The sequence below is a fragment of the Eutrigla gurnardus genome, assembly GCF_963514095.1.
Source record: "Eutrigla gurnardus genome assembly, chromosome: 11".
Classification (NCBI taxonomy): Eukaryota; Metazoa; Chordata; class Actinopteri; order Perciformes; family Triglidae; genus Eutrigla; species Eutrigla gurnardus.
The window spans coordinates 2,468,584-2,488,441 of record NC_139925.1 but is presented as its reverse complement, the minus strand read 5'-3'; the positions used below and the strand labels follow the sequence as shown (position 1 = coordinate 2,488,441).

At 45.8% G+C, this 19,858-nt stretch overlaps 1 protein-coding gene across 1 annotated transcript; it reads left to right on the top strand.

Annotated features, from left to right (window-relative positions):
- Positions 1–2,306: 2,306 nt before the first annotated feature.
- Positions 2,307–19,626, top strand: socs5b (suppressor of cytokine signaling 5b). The gene is made up of 2 exons (XM_084021095.1): positions 2,307–2,623; positions 11,214–19,626. The coding sequence occupies exon 2, from the start codon at positions 11,233–11,235 to the stop codon at positions 12,922–12,924; it is 1,692 nt and encodes a 563-aa protein (XP_083877221.1). The 5' UTR covers positions 2,307–2,623; positions 11,214–11,232; the 3' UTR covers positions 12,925–19,626.
- The last annotated feature ends 232 nt before the right edge of the window (positions 19,627–19,858 follow it).

Sequence of the window (19,858 nt, the reverse complement as noted above, 5' to 3'; positions counted from 1 at the left end):
GATTTAATGAAAATGTGGCAAGTAGTTGTTTTTTTTATTTCCCACAATCCCGCTCCTTATCAAAAGTGATAATAAAAATCAAACAGCAGATACGGGATGGTACGAGACACGGGGATCAGTCAATGTGAATTATGGATGATAATGCTTTTTTTGTTTTGTTTCCACCCTGCTGCCACTAGAGGGCAGCATTTCTTTTTTTCACGACATGAATAACTTGTACATCTAGATTCATACAATACATTCAAAACCAAACCAACTTGATAATGACCACTATCACTGGTGGGTTCGGTCCTGAACTTGTTGAATTTAGACTTTTAGAGGCACAAAAGTATTTCTAATTTCATAACGATGCAATAAAATGACAAACTGAATACAAATAGTCTTCAGTAATTTCACACCTTCAGAGAGATCTATCATTTTCTGACGTACACCTCAAACATTTAATGTACTGCAGAAGTACACTATCGCGGTAGAAGTACTACTTAAAAGTATGAAATGTGATCTGCACACCACAGAAAGAAGCCCATCATCTGCTGGAGAATAGCAATACATAAATTTGTTCAGATTCAAAGGTTAAAAATCTCCACACACGATTCCCAAGCAGCCTCTTAGTTCGTTTATGCCTCGGGCCGGCCCTGCAAGTGATCCTCCACCAAGTTTTCTGCTCCAATGGCTTCACAGGTTAAGCAGTTTAATTGTGTGTAAGATGTAACACAGAGTCGTGTGTGAAGGCCGGGGCACATCGGTCTCTTTTGGTTTCTCGTTTATGGCTGAAGTGACGCGTACGACGGCCTCGTCATCCCACTCTGGAGGAGAATCACATCACCCAGGACGCGGCGTTGGCTGCATGTTTATGGTGTGCAGATGACACAGCAGAGACGTCCATGTCGACTAAAAACAGTGTGAATCACCCCCCCCCCACCGAAAAAAGAATCACCGCTAATGCTATTCCCTTTCACTTCCTCTAATAAGCACAAAATCAGATCAGCAAGGATGCAGAGATGTAAAAAAAAAAGTGAATGTGTTCGGACCGCCGGTGATCCCCCCCTCCCCGAACCTCGGGCCTCGGCTCGGAGCTAACTACTACATTACTCACACCACTTCCACTTCCCATTACGCCCGTGTCATGTGCTCGTGAATGAGCCGACTCCAGGAGATGACTTCATGTGTGGGTTGACTATGAATGCTCCTTTGAGACGTTTTAAATTGTTTTTTTAAAGGTTTTTTACTTTGGTGCATGCGGTCACACACACACAGACACACACACACAGACACACACACACAGACACAAACACACACACAGACACACGCAACCGGTCCGAGCTGCACGACACCACGTCGGATCTTATGTGAACCTGGTTCCAGTCACTAGTTTTCATACTATTTACACAAACAAATACATTTATTATTTTGTTCATGAGACAATTCACAGGGATGATCGTGGTCAGATTAAACAGTGTTGAGTTTATGGCCTCGATCTCTAGTTTCAAGTCTTCTTCAATCCAGCATGATGTTCATTTAGTACATTATGGTCCATTTAGAGTCCACCAGACCAGAAAGCAGGGGATGCTTTAGGGGGCGGGGCCTACCTGCTGTAAGGTTTGCTGGCTCAGGGTGCCACATTCCAAATATGGTCACTTCCTTTACAAAGTAATTGCAAAGAAATCCAAGGTTTTTGCAGGTTTGCTGTGTCTTTTGATTAGACATACTTTTTTGTTTTTTTAGCAATATGAAACAAAACTATTAACTACTAATTAAGGTTTTAGACACACAGACCTTCAGGGGCCTCTTGTCTTAGGGGCCCACGTTTAGTGTAGCTCATAAAAACGTCATTATGGCCCCTTTGTCTTCAGTATCACAGCAGTGCAAAGGGCCAACACTTGGTGTGTACTTGCCAGCCAATTAATGCTCCAGCCTCGGGTCTACTGGCTCCATGTTTTATGAGAATACTGCATTAATGTTACGTTATTTACGTGTGGAGTCACTCCTGGTTCTCTTACCTGGATGACGTCAGAGGGGTCAGGTCTGGTCCGAGAGAGAGAGAGAGAGAGAGAGAGAGAGAGAGAGAGAGAGAGAGAGAGAGAGAGAGAGAGAGAGAGAGCCTCTTCCTATCTCCCTCGCTCATTGGTGTCGCGAGGCGCCCGTCACGCGCAGCCCCGCTCCGGGGCCATTCCCCATCCGCGTGCTCACTCGGAAACGGCCGTCCTCCCCGAGCGCCTCCATTGGACCGAGCCGCTGTCAGTCCGGGGTTTCCCCCCTCTCTCGCGCTCCGCACGGTCCGCCTCCCCGGCTCTCCCCGTCTGCTGAGACCGCCGTCATATTGGCTGCTGGAAGCGGCGGCGACCACGGGCAGAGGAAGGAAAAAAGACCCCCACCATGACGAGCAACGGGCTATCGCGGCGCCTAAATAATTGATATAGTTTGTTTAATGTTTTTTTTTATCAGTATTTAAACGATTACATTTTTAAAAATATATTCGGGATGATGCCATCAAGCCTCCGCGTACCTTTAGCGCTTTCATCCGACACCGTGGTCCGCAAGGGGGATGTATGCCTGACTTCTCTTAATAGCCATTTTTGCAGACAAAGAGAGCCGTTGAATAGCGCTTTCTAACGGCACCCGGGTAAGATATGACTCCGGGAATCGAACCCACCACACATCCCAGCATGTCACACTCGTCCACTCGGCATCTTAACAGCGACACGGCACCACCTCGGTGTATTTGTGTACGGTTTTGTCTGTGTGTGCGTGTGTGTGTGTGTCGCTTTTTCCCCTTCAAGCTAACACGCTAAACCCCCGCTAGCTGAGCTGGTTAGCTCGAAGCTAACTGGTTAGCTCGAAGCTACAGATGCTAGAAACTCCCCATTCTAGGGAATGCTAACAGTTAGCCCTTTTTTGACAGCTCGAACCGCGACTTGGCGGACACGATTTGAATTCAGCGTTGATCGTGGCTTATATGTGTCGTCAAACCGACAGGAGACAGTTACGGGCACTTGTGACTGAAATCGCCGAGTCAACTTGGCAAACACGAGCCCGGCTAACGGCTCCCGTCGCCGCTGTAGCTACAGCTAGCGGTGTGGCTGTGTTTGACGGCTAATCGTGTTAGCTAAGTCTGCTAACTCGGCTGGGAGCAGGGGAAGCAGGGCCTCCTGAAACCTAAAAGGCCTTTCCAACCGTTTCTATATAACAAGCTGTGATAACTTTGACAACAAAGTGTTGTCTTATGTTCACAATTTAATTAATTATTTAAACGTATGTACATCTATAATGTCATGGTGGTAAACGTTAGAATGATGAAACTGTACTATCCACGTCAACCTCCTATGAGAAGATTATATTCAAAGGGACAGTTTTTGGTATTGTAGCTCAATGTAGTTAACATTAACTGTCTCTTAACAGGGAAGTTAGGTTTTTTTTTTTTTTAGTTTTCCATCTTGACTCAAATCTTCTTTGGTTTAATCACTTGATTTAATTAGTGCACACTGCAAACTAGAGAGAATAATGACTATACCAACATTATTGCATTGTTGATGGACTGCTGAACAACAATGAATATTGAGTTGCAGGAATGCGTGTTACTGTGCCTTGATTTTCTTTTCTTTCTTTTTTTCTTTTTTTAATTTGCCAATCTGTCTAATGAAAGTTTTTGTATTTGCTGAGTGAAAGAATCAATGTGATTTTCATCACGCCATTTACGGACCCTTTTTTTGTGGTTTTCTGCTGTCCCGCGTTTCTTTTTAGAATACGAGAGGAAAAATAAAAGAGAAAAAGCTGCAAATATCTCATTAACTCTGGTCTGAGCAGAGAAGGCGTCCTCCCCGTAATCTTGTCTTCACTACAGCCCTCTCTTAGATCAGGGTGATCCCAGGAGAATGGGTGTGCTGGGCTGCCAGAGAGCCGGAGTAGCCTAGTTCTGTTTCAGGGCGGCTTTAAATGGTTGTGGAGTGGATCGCACGGTTGGTCTGACCGTCGTTATCGGTGGCAACGGTAGCAGATATTACACTGGCCGGCTGTAGACTTAAATCAATCTTGATTGCTGCAGTTGCTAACTTTTGTATAAAATAACTTTTTTATATTTGCTCAGACTTTTACTAATATCATGTCAGCAGTACATACGACAGATAATCGGCTTCCCCTTTCTTCTTTTTAGTCTCCTGATGGTGTTTTTTTTATTTTTATTTATTTATTTATTTCGGGCATGTCAGTTAAATCATCATCATCATACATCTTTGTTCAAATAATACAATACACATGGCCGAAAGGGAAAGCGGGAGAAGCCACGGCTTATCTAGTCCCGCCCCCATTACCCACAGGATAAAATCGTCATTTTATCATCTTATCTTAATATCTTATCTTATCTTTTATCTGTTATATCATTTTACATTTGACATAACATGTTACAGCAGTAGGTGGTACAGAGAGCTGAAGTCCAGTGCATACAGATTACGTGTGTGTCTGCACACGTGTCCATATTTGTTCGTCATGAGTGAACAACAGTCTCATCTTATAGCATGTAACAAAGTTACAAGTTTGTTGTTTGCAAGATTCTACTGTTTTTGAAAGAAAACGACCAATCAGGGCAGGAGCCTCTTCACGCTGTCCATCACACTGTCAAACTAGGTGGCGCTCAACAAATACCACTTGTCACCTCAAATGTTTCCAGAAATGTATTTTAGTGAACATTTGTGGCGGTTGGTGGGCGGGGCTTAGTTTTGGCTTTTCAACATGGCAGCCACGTCACTAACGTTCTCATTCAACAGCCAAACTGTTCACTAAAATATGTTTCTGGAAAAGGTGAGAAACAGGCAACACGGTGACATAATCTTGATTCATATTTGATGAGCACTGCCTGTAGTTTGACAGTTTTCACAATTTTATAAGCTTCACGATTGTGCTAAGAGATTTCTCGGCTCTGATTTGTAGTTTTCTCTTGGGCGCGGCAGAATCTTGTCACGCCATTAGAAGCTCTAAAAGGAGGCAGAAGAACCAGATTTGTTTTCTCACACATTATGTCTCGTGTTCGACTGTCAGGATTGGTGACAGTTTGGTGGAAAAGTTGTTTTTATTACAGTTTCCAACTACAGCGTTGAGCTGAGCAGAAACACAATAGTCTTTCTTTGCATTTTATAGATCTGCCTTTAGACAACATTGTTTTGAAAACAATCGTCATGCACACAAATCTGCAAAAGCTAACCTAAATTGCTGTTAAGTGCATGCCAGACCAGTAGGTGGCGGTGAAACCTCCATCCATCCAACGTCTACCGCTTATCCTGTATTCAGGGTTGCGGGGGGGCTGATCCCGATCCCGATCCCAGCTGGTGAAGGCCGGGTACACCTGGACAGGTAACTTGTCTATCACAGGGAGACATGTAGAGACAGACAGGTAACCTGTCTATCACAGGGAGACATGTAGAGACAGACAGGTAACCAGTGTATCACAGGGAGACATGTAGAGACAGACAGGTAACCTGTCTATCACAGGGAGACATGTAGAGACAGACAGGTAACCAGTCTTATCACAGGGCTGACATGTAGAGACAGACAGGTAACCAGTCTATCACAGGGCCGACATGTAGAGACAGACAGGTAACCAGTCTATCACAGGGAGACATGTAGAGACAGACAGGTAACCACTCTATCACAGGGAGACATGTAGAGACAGACAGGTAACCAATCTATCACAGGGAGACATGTAGAGACAGACAGGTAACCAGTCTATCACAGGGCTGACATGTAGAGACAGACAGGTAACCAGTCTATCACAGGGAGACATGTAGAGACAGACAGGTACCAGTCTATCACAGGGAGACATGTAGAGACAGACAGGTAACCAGTCTATCACAGGGAGACATGTAGAGACAGACAGGTACCAGTCTATCACAGGGAGACATGTAGAGACAGACAGGTAACCAGTCTATCACAGGGAGACATGTAGAGACAGACAGGTAACCAGTCTATCACAGGGAGACATGTAGAGACAGACAGGTAACCAGTCTCTCATAGGGAGACATGTAGAGACAGACAGGTACCAGTCTATCACAGGGAGACATGTAGAGACAGACAGGTAACCAGTCTATCACAGGGAGACATGTAGAGACAGACAGGTACCAGTCTATCACAGGGAGACATGTAGAGACAGACAGGTAACCAGTCTATCACAGGGAGACATGTAGAGACAGACAGGTAACCAGTCTATCACAGGGAGACATGTAGAGACAGACAGGTAACCAGTCTCTCATAGGGAGACATGTAGAGACAGACAGGTAACCAGTCTATCACAGGGAGACATGTAGAGACAGACAGGTAACCAGTCTATCACAGGGAGACATGTAGAGACAGACAGGTAACCAGTCTATCATAGGGAGACATGTAGAGACAGACAGGTAACCAGTCTATCACAGGGCTGACATGTAAAGACAGACAGGTAACCAGTCTATCACAGGGAGACATGTAGAGACAGACAGGTAACCAGTCTATCACAGGGAGACATGTAGAGACAGACAGGTACCAGTCTATCACAGGGAGACTTGTAGAGACAGACAGGTAACCAGTCTATCACAGGGAGACATGTAGAGACAGACAGGTAACCAGTCTATCACAGGGAGACATGTAGAGACAGACAGGTAACCAGTCTATCACAGGGAGACATGTAGAGACAGACAGGTAAACAGTCTATCAGGCTGACATGTAGAGACAGACAGGTAACCAGTCTACAGAGCTGCAAACTTGTCGCTTTTCGGCGACAATCGCCGTTTTCTTGGTCAATTTGGTCATTCACGTGGATCGTGTAGAACCGGAGAGTTTTCTTTTGGGGGGGGGGGGGGGGGGGGTCCAGAATTGCGAACAATTATTGGATAATTCTTATAATTGACATTTCTCTGGGCCAATCGGAATCTCAGCACTTGCTTCAGAATCTTTCTCTATTGCATGCTTGGTGGGCGGCCACTAGAGGATGATTGACAGGCGCTCTCCTTCATACAATCACGAGTACACTTCATGGCTGCACCTGATTGGACGATCGCTTTCACAGCTGTCCTGTCTGCTCCGGAGTTCACGCAGACCAACATGGCGGCTCGTTTGGAAACTTTCTCTTATTTTACGAAAATAGTTCACCGAAAGGTGTTTCTGAAAACATTTTAAGCGAGAAATAAGCTATGCAGTTGCTGAATCTGTCTTTATTTTAGATCGACAAGATTCAGTTTAGAAGATTTTCGCGAGCGTTCCCGAGGCAGCGAGTCGGGCCCGGCGCCTCTGATTAGCATAAAGTAGATTCACTTCAACTTTATGCAAATGAGAAGCGGCCAACTCGCGCGCCGTCTCTCGACATTCGCCGCGACGCTACCAGAATGCATTGCACGGCTTTTCACATAGACAATGAATGGGACGCGGGGAAACACCGCTGCCTGTGGAACAAACAACGCAAGAGAGCTTGCGAAACACTCGTCAAGGCTAAGCGACAAAAAAAATAAATTGTGGCAGTTGTAAATAAAATATTTTTTGTAAGCCTCAAGGATGTTTTGACAATGATTTTTGAGAAAGTATGCTGAGTTTTGTTAAGTCACGCTCAGACTAGTGTCATTTGCATAGTACCATCAAAAAAAATAAATAATAATAATTTCACTCAGGAACCCGGTTTGAAAAGTTTTCCTTTGCATTCCCCCAAAACGCCTTTTTTGTTGTGGAAACGAAACGGCCAGAACGTAAAAATGCTTTTTCCGTATTATTTTTGATGTGCAAACGGCCCCCGAGGAGCTGGCAGCGTTTTCGGTTCTCTGTGGGGATTCCATCACATCTGTAGTAATTCATAGACTTATATTCATGGGACAACATTCCCTTTTGCTCGTCAAGTTAATCTTCTGATTCTTTGCTTTTTGTTATCAGTTGATGGAGACACAAATGTGTTAACAAGTACATTTCATGCCTACTCGTTTTAGAGACCCTGGTCACTGTTTGTATTTTTGAGGACATTTTAGCAAGCGGAGGGATATAAAGGCATCAGCCCGGATGGAAACTCCAGCCTCTCAAGATGTAGCTGATATCACATTAGCCTCGCAATTCCAGTTCATGAGAGAGGGACGGCAGCAGGGTGTGAACATGTAGTCTTGTTTCATAGATCAGTGTTGGTACATTTTCAGCCACGTTGCTCCTTTTGATGGCCCGTCTTAAGTTTAGGCAGTTTGAGCCCGAAGGATTTTATGAGGAGTTGTCGGGATTATTGGGGTGTCATTGAGCCACAATACTGAAATCACACTTGAATAACTTGAGATACACGTTAGCAGATTTTAGTTATGTTGTACTGAATGGTCTATACACACTTAAAAATGAGGAAGTGTATTCGACTGATGGTGAGAACTTTTAGAACCTTTTTTAAATAATTTATAACTTAAAGCACAAAGACAAAATGTTTTCAGCAAATTCTCACATTTTAATGTTTTCTTTTTCATTAACATAAAAATAGCTGGTGGCATCAAGGGGTCAGGTTGCAAATTGCAATCAGATTAAACTCCAGTGTGCAAAGCATGCAGGAGAACTACGGCGGCGGATGCCGAAAACTGTTTATTATAAATATAAACGGTTCATTCAACAAAAAATACACAATTCTTATTTTCAGGTGATTTTATAAAAGAAAGGAAACGTTTGTCTTATATTCCATCTCAGCCCTCTAAATGATACGCACTGTTCCTTTTTTAAGTTACATCATGAATAACACCTTATTGAGGATGCATGCCGTAGTTCAGCTGAAGTTCACGCTGTGGATGCTGTGTTGTGGTCACGGTTGTTTTCCGTACAACAGGAAATGGTGAGATAAAAGGTGTTGCTCACCTTGATGACGTGCTGCAGGTTTGAGTTCACCTGCCGGCAGCTCCTCTTACCTGTGGCGCCTGATCAGACCAGTTCAGGGTGACTGCTGCTTTTACTGTTGCGGAGTGTCTCGTCGGGGTTAAAGTGTACAAAGATTCGTCACATTTCTCACATTCTTAAACTAGAAAGCCCGTTCTCAGGACTTGAGTTTCCCCCTAAATGCATTTGAAGTCTGTGGTGTTTTATTATTATTATTTTTTTTTTACTACATCGGTGCAGCACTGGGAAATAATCAAATATTTAAAAAAATAGTAAGTTTAGTAAAGGCCCCATGTATAAGCTATGGACGCAGGAGTAGAAATCTTGACATTGTCATTTTAAGTAATTGCTTGATTAATATCAGAAATTCAATTAAACGTGTGAGCCAGGAAAATAGCCCGTCATTATTTTACTTGAGACTTCAATATTAAACACACATTTGGTACCTTGTAAACTTCTTTTAATGATTACGAATATAAGACAATAAAACAATTGATTAAGTGGTGTTTTGCAAGATTTATTGCTAAAGAACGGCGTCATTGTGAACTTTTTTCCTTGGTTGGAGGTGAGAATCAGCATCATCGTTACTGTGACTACTTGCTGTAGCAACAGCAATACCAACACTATGAAGGAGATTTATTTATTAAGGAAGCTCATCTGACTATTTTTTTCGGTCAGGAGATGGAAATTAAATTCATCTGCATCAAAAAAGAGTTTAATTTTATAATCGAATCTAGTTGCAGAACAACAACTGGCCCCAACTTGCAGCACGTAACAACTCACTGGGAGAAACTGCAGAGATGACATCGGCTTCATTGTGTGTTGCACAGATTGTTTTAAACCTAGTTGTATCTGTTTCTGTCCTCGTTAGTTTAAAGTGGAACTAAAGTCAGGCACTTATTGTGCAGATGTACACAGAGAACAGAAAACGCAGGGAAACTACAGCGAATAAGCACATTTGTTGATGTAGCTTGACTGTGAATAGACATTATGTTTCAAGCAGAGAGAGATGTGACCTTGTGGATTATGGGCGATGACGCTGGCATCATGAGGTCGTTGGCGATACCCTCGGCCCCTCAGCAAATCAACTTTAATCATCAGTCATGTGCTGAGGACCAGTGTGGTTTCCTCCTCGTCTACCACAGCCGTCTGACTGCAAATCCATAAACCTCTTTATTAATGTGACAAACTTCAGCCTGTACGTGGGTCGATGTGATGCCTGGTAGTTTTTAGTGCAGAGGCAGATGGGAAGGAGGCGATCTACAGAGGGTCCATCCGCCATCGTCTGCCTTTAACTTAGGAAATGACACATGCAGCTGATGCCGACAGGTTTTAGGGACAAAAACTCCCAGTCTATCACTCCCGAGTTTTTCTTCTAATAAGTGCTGTATAAAATGCATTTTGTACTGTCTGCCCAGTGTAAAACTATCATGTAGCACATGTAAATTTGACCACCAAACAAATCTGATATGAGACTGATCAGGTCATGACCGAACAGCTGACGACCAGCGGGTCAATTGATCTCTAGTTACAGTGTACTGTAAGTGATGATGTCCAAATGCAGTGTTTTAATCAGAAAATGGGCCAATTTATGAAAAACAAATATCCTGTCCCAAATAATTGCCGTTATGATATGTTACGATATATCATGATAATCATCAGAATATGCTTATAACTCCTAACATGGCACTAAAACATACTAGAATAACTGAGCTCAAAGACTTCTTTCTGATATTGTGGACTGTTGGCAAGTTGTTAAAGTATCTGTCTGTTTGCTGCTGTGATTTGGATTCACCGGTATCACCAACACATTTGCCCAAATATACCCAGAAACGGTGTCTTAAATGGGGAAAGAGATCCAGCTTTTTGAACTCCTTCAGGGTTCTGCTGACCACCCGTCTGTGGAGAGAGTAGAAATGGCACCAATTCAGAAAGCAGTTTGATGCTTCTACTTCCAAATCCGTGTCAAGTATTCTAGTAGAAGTGATAAATCAGCGGCGTCTGTGCGTGTACGTCTGCCTATCTCGCTACCGTTACAGGGAAAGTTTTCGGTCAGGTCTAGACTGGCTCTGTAATACAGTACATACCAGCAGATCAGCTGTGAGCAGATCCTGGGTTCATTTATAGCCGTGGCCTTGTGTCCCTGCACGTCTGCCTGGCAACTCCTAACTCTGCTGTTCCAACTACTCAAGCTCACCCACCTCTCAGACACTTTGGCCCCGTTACACTCTCACCATGTCAAATTACTAGATACACAGTAGTCTGGGGAATTTAAATGTAGGACATTCTTTGTGGAGCTCGTGCCTCGGTGTTAAATGTAGGCGCCGCCATCGCTGGATTTCTCACTTTTTTCTGTCTCCTGTCGTCTCCAGGTCCCAGGGGCTCCTATTGATGAAGAAAGTGGGCAACATGTGGAGCAACCTGAAGAGCAAATGCCAGACACTCTTTCACAACACCAGCTCCGAATCCAGTGAAAGCCGGGTCGAGGCGGATGCCGTCCACTGCGTGGTGGATCTTGGCCAAGGGGGCAGCTCAGGTGAGGCTCCGGCGTCGGGGGCCTCCAGCCCGTCGCGGAGCCTCCTGCCGGTGCCGATGGCGACGGCAGGACGCCGCCATCACAACTGCGTGTCGGACATCCCTCAGATAGTGGAGATTACAATCGACAAGGACGCTGAGGATGTGCGGGGGGGATCAGGGGGTGTCCCCCTGGCCCGCAGGGACTCCTATTCCCGTCATGCTCCATGGGGGGGCAAGAAAAAACACTCATGTTCCACCAAAACCCAGAGCTCTCTGGAGGCGGACAGGCGGTCCGGGCGCCTCCGGGGGAGCGGGAACCGCAGGGACCGGCGCTACGGGGTCAGTTCCATCCAGGAGATGAGCGACTCGGTGTCTGCAGGACGCGGTCTGAACGCTCGCTCTCTGCGCCAGCGGCTCAGCGACACCGTCGGACTGTGCTTACCGCTGCCCGCTCGCCGGCGCTCCCGCTCATCGAAGAACCCCGTCGCCTCCAAGCGGAAGATCCACCTGACGGAGCTCATGCTGGAGACATGCCCCTTCCCGCCGGGCTCGGACCTCGCTCACAAGTGGCACTTGATCAAGCAGCACACGGCGCCGGTCAGCCCGCATTCCTCCACCGCCCTGCTGGACGCCTTCGACCCGGCCCACCCGTCTCCCGAGGACGAGGAGGAGCGTCTGCGCGAGCGCCGCAGGCTCAGCATCGAGGAAGGTGTGGACCCACCACCCAATGCACAGATCCACACCCTGGAGGCCTCGGTGCCGGGCTCCTCGCTCTACAAACTGGGACCAAAGATGGCTCCTGGCGTCGGGGAGGCCTCTGGGGAAGGCTGGGCCTCGGGGGCCGGCAGCTCTGCGAGTGCTGTGTCATCGGGGGCCTGCGGGCCGGTGCCTGGGGCTGCGGCGTCAGCCCAGGACTGTGACTCCGAGGAGGATTCAACCACCCTCTGTCTGCAGGCCAGGAGGCCCAAGCAGAGGCACGCCTCCGGGGACGGTCACCCCAGCAGGCAGCAGCCCGGGCCCTGGAAGGTTCACACTCAGATAGACTACATCCACTGCCTGGTGCCGGACCTATTGCAGATCACAGCTCTGCCCTGCTACTGGGGCGTGATGGACCGCTACGAGGCAGAGGCGCTGCTGGACGGGCGGCCGGAGGGCACCTTCCTGCTGCGCGACTCGGCCCAGGAGGACTACCTCTTCTCCGTTAGCTTCCGCCGTTACAACCGCTCGCTGCACGCCCGCATCGAGCAGTGGAACCACAACTTCAGCTTCGACGCCCACGACCCTTGTGTTTTCCACTCTTCCACTGTCACAGGACTGCTGGAGCACTACAAGGATCCCAGCGCCTGCATGTTTTTCGAACCGCTGCTCACGGCGCCTCTCCATCGGACCTTTCCCTTCGGCCTGCAGCACCTGGCACGAGCCGCCATCTGCCGCTGGACCACTTACGATGGTATAGGCTCCCTGCCGCTGCCCCCTGCCCTGCAGGACTTCCTCAAGGAGTATCACTATAAACAGAAAGTACGAGTTCGCTGGCTGGAGAGGGAACCGCCACTCAAGGTCAAATAGGGTGGGCTTCTCCATTGCCTGTACACACACACACACTGCAGGAGGATTACAGAACTTTAAAACAATTCCTCATTAGCCAATTAGAGGCTTTGCTGACACGGCTCTCTTTCTGGCGAGGGATGGAATTCAAATGTAACAAGCTATACAAGATTCATTCTAATCTTTGTTTTAGTTATTACTTTCATCACAGAAAATACATATGATTATATTCAGTATAACGCTGTCTGGCAAGCACATGTTTTGTGTTGAACAGGTTGTTTTGACAGGGAGAGAAGGCACAAATATCATTCATCTTTTGTGTCTTTTCTCTCCTGGTTTGTGCTAAATGTCTGCCTGATCCCACAACCATCACCCTGCCTGTAGACCCGCCTGCATGCCTCCCGTATTCATCCCAAATCGCTATTTAGGCCCACATGGCAACATTGTACAGTTCACTTTGTGCTTTCTCTATTTTTGTTTTTGTTTTTCTTCCTTTTAGCTAAAGCACCTAGTGGAGCACCTTCCCACGAGGGTTTTAAGGTGTGTGTGTGTGAGCGTGTGTGTGTGTGTGTGTGAGGGTGTGTGTGTGTGGGTTGAGAGGGCATCTGTAGATGCTATTGTTATATTGCAGTCAGCTTGTCCCATGGATGGAGCTACGTAAGGCATCTCTTTGCACGCATGAGCATCAGCTAAGCCAGGGGCAGATTCAGAGAGGGTCCATAGAGTTCAGGACAGCACATCAGGGAAATGAGGTGCTTTCTAAGGACTATAGATTAGTCCTTTAAAAAAAAAAAAAGAAACCTAACAAAAAAACAGTAGTTCCTCCTTAAGCAGTAATGAACGATGAATCCGTCTACTGTGTCCTATTTAAGTGAGCAAGCTGAACTTGTCAACTTTATTCCCACCGTGCGGCGTTGCAATATTTTCTCACAATCTGTCCCCGCTAACAATTCATGCTATTGTTACAGTCTGTCACTTCTTCATCGGCCACAAACCCTTCAGCTCTGTGCACGCTAGTTTGTGCACGCAGCTCGTTTCATCCTGTTTGGCGTTTAGCTCCTTCGGGTGACCTTCATGGAGTCGTGTTATGGTTTTATAGAGTTTTTAGTTTCCCGCCGGCTTCCTTCGGTTACTATCTCTTTCGGTGTCGGCCGGCATGCAGGAAGCTTCCAGACTCCTGGTCGGTTACACTTGAACGGCGTTGGTGCAGATAGCGTTGAACGTTACAGTCAGGAGCGCTAACGAGTCTCAGAGGAAATTAGGTCACGCATGACGAGCTGTAGGTGAAAGGCGAAGCTAATCACTTGGAATTGTGAATTGATCTGATCGTGCTGTTGAGGCTTGTTTTAGGAGAGGGGGACCAGACCTCGTGATGTTTTAAAGACTGAACAAGAATCTGCCTGTTAAGTATAAACTACAACTCCTACAATGAGATCGCTGTCCTGCTTTTTCCTCCATAATTTATATTTCTTTTATGAAACAATGTTTAAAATGGTGTTCTTTATGAAGAGTGCCGCGTCACCAACAGGGAAAGAGATGATGGAGGCTTCTCTCAGGAGTTGATGTCCCACATTTTACAACGTAACCCCCCAACAAATCCTGCATTTACAGTCCGAGCACCGAGTGCAGGCGACTCTCAAAGGGTCGGCAGGTCTTTGAGAGCTTTTAGTTATGTAATCTGAGTGATTTTAGTTGTTACTTGGGACAAAAAGAAACCCCTGTTGGTTAGCCAGTATTTCAGTTTTGTCGTCACTGTGAAGAGGAGATGAGCGTAACCTACGTGCCTTTCAGAGAACCGTTCATCTGGTTCTATAATCAGTTGCTTCGTAGTCCAAACCTGCAACAAGGAGGCGCTTCAGCACTCGTCGTCAGACGTAAAGAATAATAATTTTAATGGAAAAAGGTGCACGAAGCTGCAAGCTCCATTACTCACAGTGCACGTTAAAGTTTTTTGGATCTACCCTCCAGCGGTGCTGTTTTAGGTTGACGCTGTGTTGTACATTCTGGCCTGTGTGGCGGTTCGCGGGTTGTTAGCGGGTCCAGTGCTAGTGCTAACTGTAGCATATTCCAGTGAGAGACGTGTCACTCACATCGGGGCGCCAAGATTAACTAAGCCCATTCATTCATCAGCAACAGTGTTTGTTCTAACTCACAGTAGTAGTAGTAGTGATAATAATAGTAATAATAATAATGACATCACTTGGCTTTTAAAAAATAAAAAATGGTGTAACTTTCAGCCAAACGGGTGTTCACATGACTCTGGGAGGGATGTGTGGAGACGAGCAGCGTTGGTTCCCTTACGGCATGTTTTCTAACAAATGTAATTACCTGGAAAGTATGTGGATGGAAAAGAAAGAAGTCCAGCAGGTAATGTGTTAAAACTTAAAAAGAAGAATGTTAGAGCTGAAAACACACAAGATCACGAAGACAGGAAAAAGCTCTCAAATGTGAAAGGTTACTGTAGTTCTCCTCTGAGAGGACGAATCATGAACAAATGTGTGAGGATGTGAATATCTTGAGCCTGTGACCAAACGCTCTCGCACTCAGCTACGTGTAATAACCAGCAGGCTTAAGCTTGTTAAATGTGCTCAACGGCGTTATAACGCTGCTCAATTATAGCTCACATTCACACACAAGGAGATTATTTCATGGAGGTGGGGAAAGATAATTGGTTTTAACAGCTTTCATATCCAACAAACCAATTTTTCTTGCTTTTGCCAATCGATCGATTCTTTGCATTAAAAGTCCTGAACTTTTTTTTTCATCTGACCTGCACTTTGTTCCCAGAAAGCTTGAATCCGTGTGTTAGCAGCGTCGGGTGGTGTGAGTGCTGGGCGGGGGGGAATGAGGTTGACATTTGAGTTGCTTATAGGTGCACTTTTGTGTTTTTTAGCATCCACACTGTCAAATAGAAGTGTGTGTGTTTTTATATATATAAACCCACACACATCCAACTATCTTGCTCACTATCACCCATCTAGCAATAGCAAACACCTCCTTCCAGAGCCCCGCCCCACTCACAGGCCCTAATTATGGGCTAATTTTACCATGTTGGGATATAAAAATGTCCTGGGTACTAAAGGGCCACTCTGTGTTGCCTTATGGCTGCTGTGTGGCTGAGGGGAGGCCTTTTTTATTCTTATTATTATTATTATTATTATTATTATTATTATATCCAACTGCTCTCTCTCCCCCCATCTGGCCACATCCCTAACATCAGTGTGCTGATGTGGAGGTGACTGTGGCGTAGAGTGAACTTAGGCCCGTTTGTCCTCCTGCTCTCTCTCTCTCTCTCTCTCTCTCTCTCTCTATCTATATATATATATATATATATATATATATATATATACTCGCTCGCTCTCACTAGCCCCTTTTAGACAGACGATTCCGCCATAATGCCGGAAAGGTGAGTCAAAAAATGCCGCGAACTGTTGCGTTTAGATAGAACCCCGGCTTTGTGGAACGAGTGAGACGTCACACGTATTCAATGAGCGTAAATCCTAAATCGGAAATCTGATTAGCTCGATTGAATCAAAACAACTACGAAGGGTGAACTAGCTCGTCTTGTATATTTACACGACTCTTCAACAAGTGAAGTTGCTGCATCATAAACAAGTCGATGCGTAGAACGCCGGCCTCGTACTCTACCGGCATTTTATCTGCTTCGGATCTTCTTTGAGCTCGTTAAATCCTCACCCTGGTAACGCGTCTTCACTACGTCACGTCTTTCCCTCCTCGGGTGCTGGGAGCGTTGAGATAGAACGCCCTCCGTTGGGTCTCATATTCTGTTACGCCTTTCCGCCTCAGCGTTTAGACCAACGACGGGGCGGAATAACGGCGGAATACTCCGCAATGAAAAGACCGTCTAAAAGGGGCTTCTTCCCTCCCCACCTACCCTGCCGGGGAGTCGTTAGGCTGCAACCTGACGTTGAAGAGTGGGAGAGCTTCCTGTCGTGGCGACAGCCAGCTCACAGAGAGGGGGCTATGGGACGGCGTTGAAGTAAATAGCACTTTAATTGTGTATTTGTGTTTCGACAAGTGCAGTCTGCAAGTATTTGGACGGTGACACAGTTTTTAAAGTCGCGAGTCGGCTCTTTACTTCCAGCGTATTGGACTTGAAATGAGTGGCGACTTGAGGCTTTAATCTGCATCTGTGTTGGGTGAACGTGGCAGGAATCCACCGCTTTTACAAAGAACACTTATTTAGTATACGATTCAGCATCTTTTGCAGTCGAGCACTTTGTCTTAAGATGATGCTCTGTAACCGTGAGTTCACACCAAACACGGAGCAAGCACGTGGAATCATTTGGGTTTATTCGCGTCACTTTCACGCTCCAGAGAGGAGGAGGCGGGGCTTCACTTCCACGTAGACCCCCAACCAGGTCTCCTCCATCACGGCTGGATCACCACTATTACTGCTTTTACATGTTGAAGTCTCAGATCCACCAGGAAACCAGACCCCGTCCTGTCTGGGTTCATGACATCATCCAGAGGTGCTCGGTGGATTTCACCAAGCTGGATTCACTGGATCCAGCAGGACCCGCGTGGGCTGGAGGACCCAGAATAAAGTATTGATCTGTGATTTAATATCAATAACCAGATGAAAAGGATGCTGAAATAACTCCATCATGATGGTGATCAGTAAAAAGTGCTGAGTCATGCTTTGTTAGGTCTGTCTGCAAGACCACAAGATAACTACTGTTAAAACGCTGGTTTTCTGAATGGAGTCTGGTTGATGATGCTAGGCTACGCTAACATTGTAGCTGCTCCATCAACACTCCAAATAAGGTCATCTAGACATAAATACAGCAGAGACCTTGTTTGGACCACTGATGATAATGATGGTGATTTCACGTATTCGCTTCGTGTTTGGTTGTGAACTCAACAAAATAACTTTATTCTGTATTTTGGCTTGTTTTGGTTATTTTTTGGTCTCAAACAAGTAAAAGACCCTCGGTAGGACTGAGGTCAGGTGACCCTGGCCAGTCGAGAACTTCCTATTTTTTTAACTGCTTGTCTTGTGTGTTCAGGATCACCACTCCTAACATCCAACATGGAGTCGAACACGTTTTCTAACGCACTAATAAAAGCTGGGAGTTGGCACTTTTAACTTTTTTTAATAGTTTAATTACCGGCGCGCTGCACCACAGAGCCAAAACTGTCCAAATATTTATCGACGGCACTGTTTGTGTTTTAGCTCAGAACGGCGAGACTTGTGTGTGAGTGTTGAGGGGGTGAAAAAAAAAAAAAGCAGACGGCCCTGAAAATAATTCACTTCTGTTCAGGATCTGCAGACTCGGTGCACGTGTGGTAAAGGTCGCAAGTGGGGGGGGGGGCAGGGTCGACTGTGAGGGGTGACGACAGTGACTCCTATGAACAATGCCTCTCTGCCCCCCCCTCCCCCCCCCTACTTATTCTCAGGCAGGCCCATTCTTGGCGAGGAGAGTCCCAGAGAGCCTCAGCCCAGTTTTCCCCATGGGAAATATCCGACATTAACCGTAGCACATGTTTGCCATATAACCTGTAGATTTAGGAGAAAGAGAAAAGGAAAAACAAGCAGTGTATGTATGATGAATGATGGAGTTGTGTATTAGACTGATTTTATTCTTCTGTGGTGCGTTAACTGTCTGGAACACACATTTTGCACACGCTTCTGACACCTGCACGCCCCCCCCCCCCCCCCCCCACCACCAGGTATTCACACACACACCCACACACCCCTCACCAGAAACCAGGGATGTGTAAACATGGACCACATTTAGCCAGCACCACCTTTCTATTGCCCCCCCCCCCAGGAAAAAAGGGAGAGCAGAAGGTGTTTTTACGTGTTTATTCTGTTCTTGAGAAACAAAATGCCGTGAAATTAAACTATTTTGACCTTTATGTTTCAGTATGACACTTATTCAGCTGCACTATGAGAGCTGTGGCCAGAAACCACTGGGTCTGGTCTGGATGATGTCCCACTAAAACTGCAGCACCACCCTGCATGAAGGACTCCTCCTAACCCCCCCCCCTTGGTACGACTCATGATTTCAGCTAAAAAAAAAGATATTTTAAACATTTGTTCATGTTCCCGTATATATTTTAGAAAGCTGGGTTAAGTGCTATATGCAAACAGAAGAAGAAAGAAAGATGTATGAAAGAATTATAATTTTTCATTATTACTTCTCCCTAATATGCAATGGAGTGTAGTGTAACGATGGTTGCAATCCTCTGTCACTTTAATGCTGTATGTGCACATCGGTTGCTGTGTGGATGTGGGTTGCCGAGGCAACAGGACTTGACAATGATGGGAACTAACGGCCGTCGCTCCGCGGCGCTGCCGGCGTTCCCCAGACCGCCTTATTCGTCCTGACCAATCATGAGAGCCCCTTCTTTTGGGGGGGGGGGGGGGGGGGTTCTTGTCAGACAAATATCGCTGTTCCATTTTCTTCTGCTTTTCCTTGCTTTTTTTTCTAGTTTCTTCTGCTGTCGGGGAGGATTTGGAGCGTGTAAATGGCAACAAAAAAACTCATGTTCACATTTCACTGTCTGTTCTGTGTATCTGCTTCACCATTCAAAGAGAGAGAGCGAGAGAGAGACCCCAGTTGTTTCCAGTATAACCTGTTCATTTAAGAGCCGTATGATGCGACACTTGTAGCTGTCACTCTTGGTGCTTGGCTTATGCTTCATTGTCTTAATATTCCAAATAAAACTGTTAAGTGTTATCCACACTGGCCCATGATATAATATTGAGTTTGTTTGTTTTTGTATCTTTATCGTTTACTTAGTAGCGTCCCAGCAGCGGTTCAGCTTATGTTAAAGACATCATTTCATTGACTAGTGGCTGCAAAACACTGATCCCTTTGGGTGTTTTAGCACAATACAACTTCAAATAAGTTATAAATAATAAAAAAAACAGCATTCAATGTAATGGAACCTACATATCACCAAATTTTCAATTTCAATGGCAAAA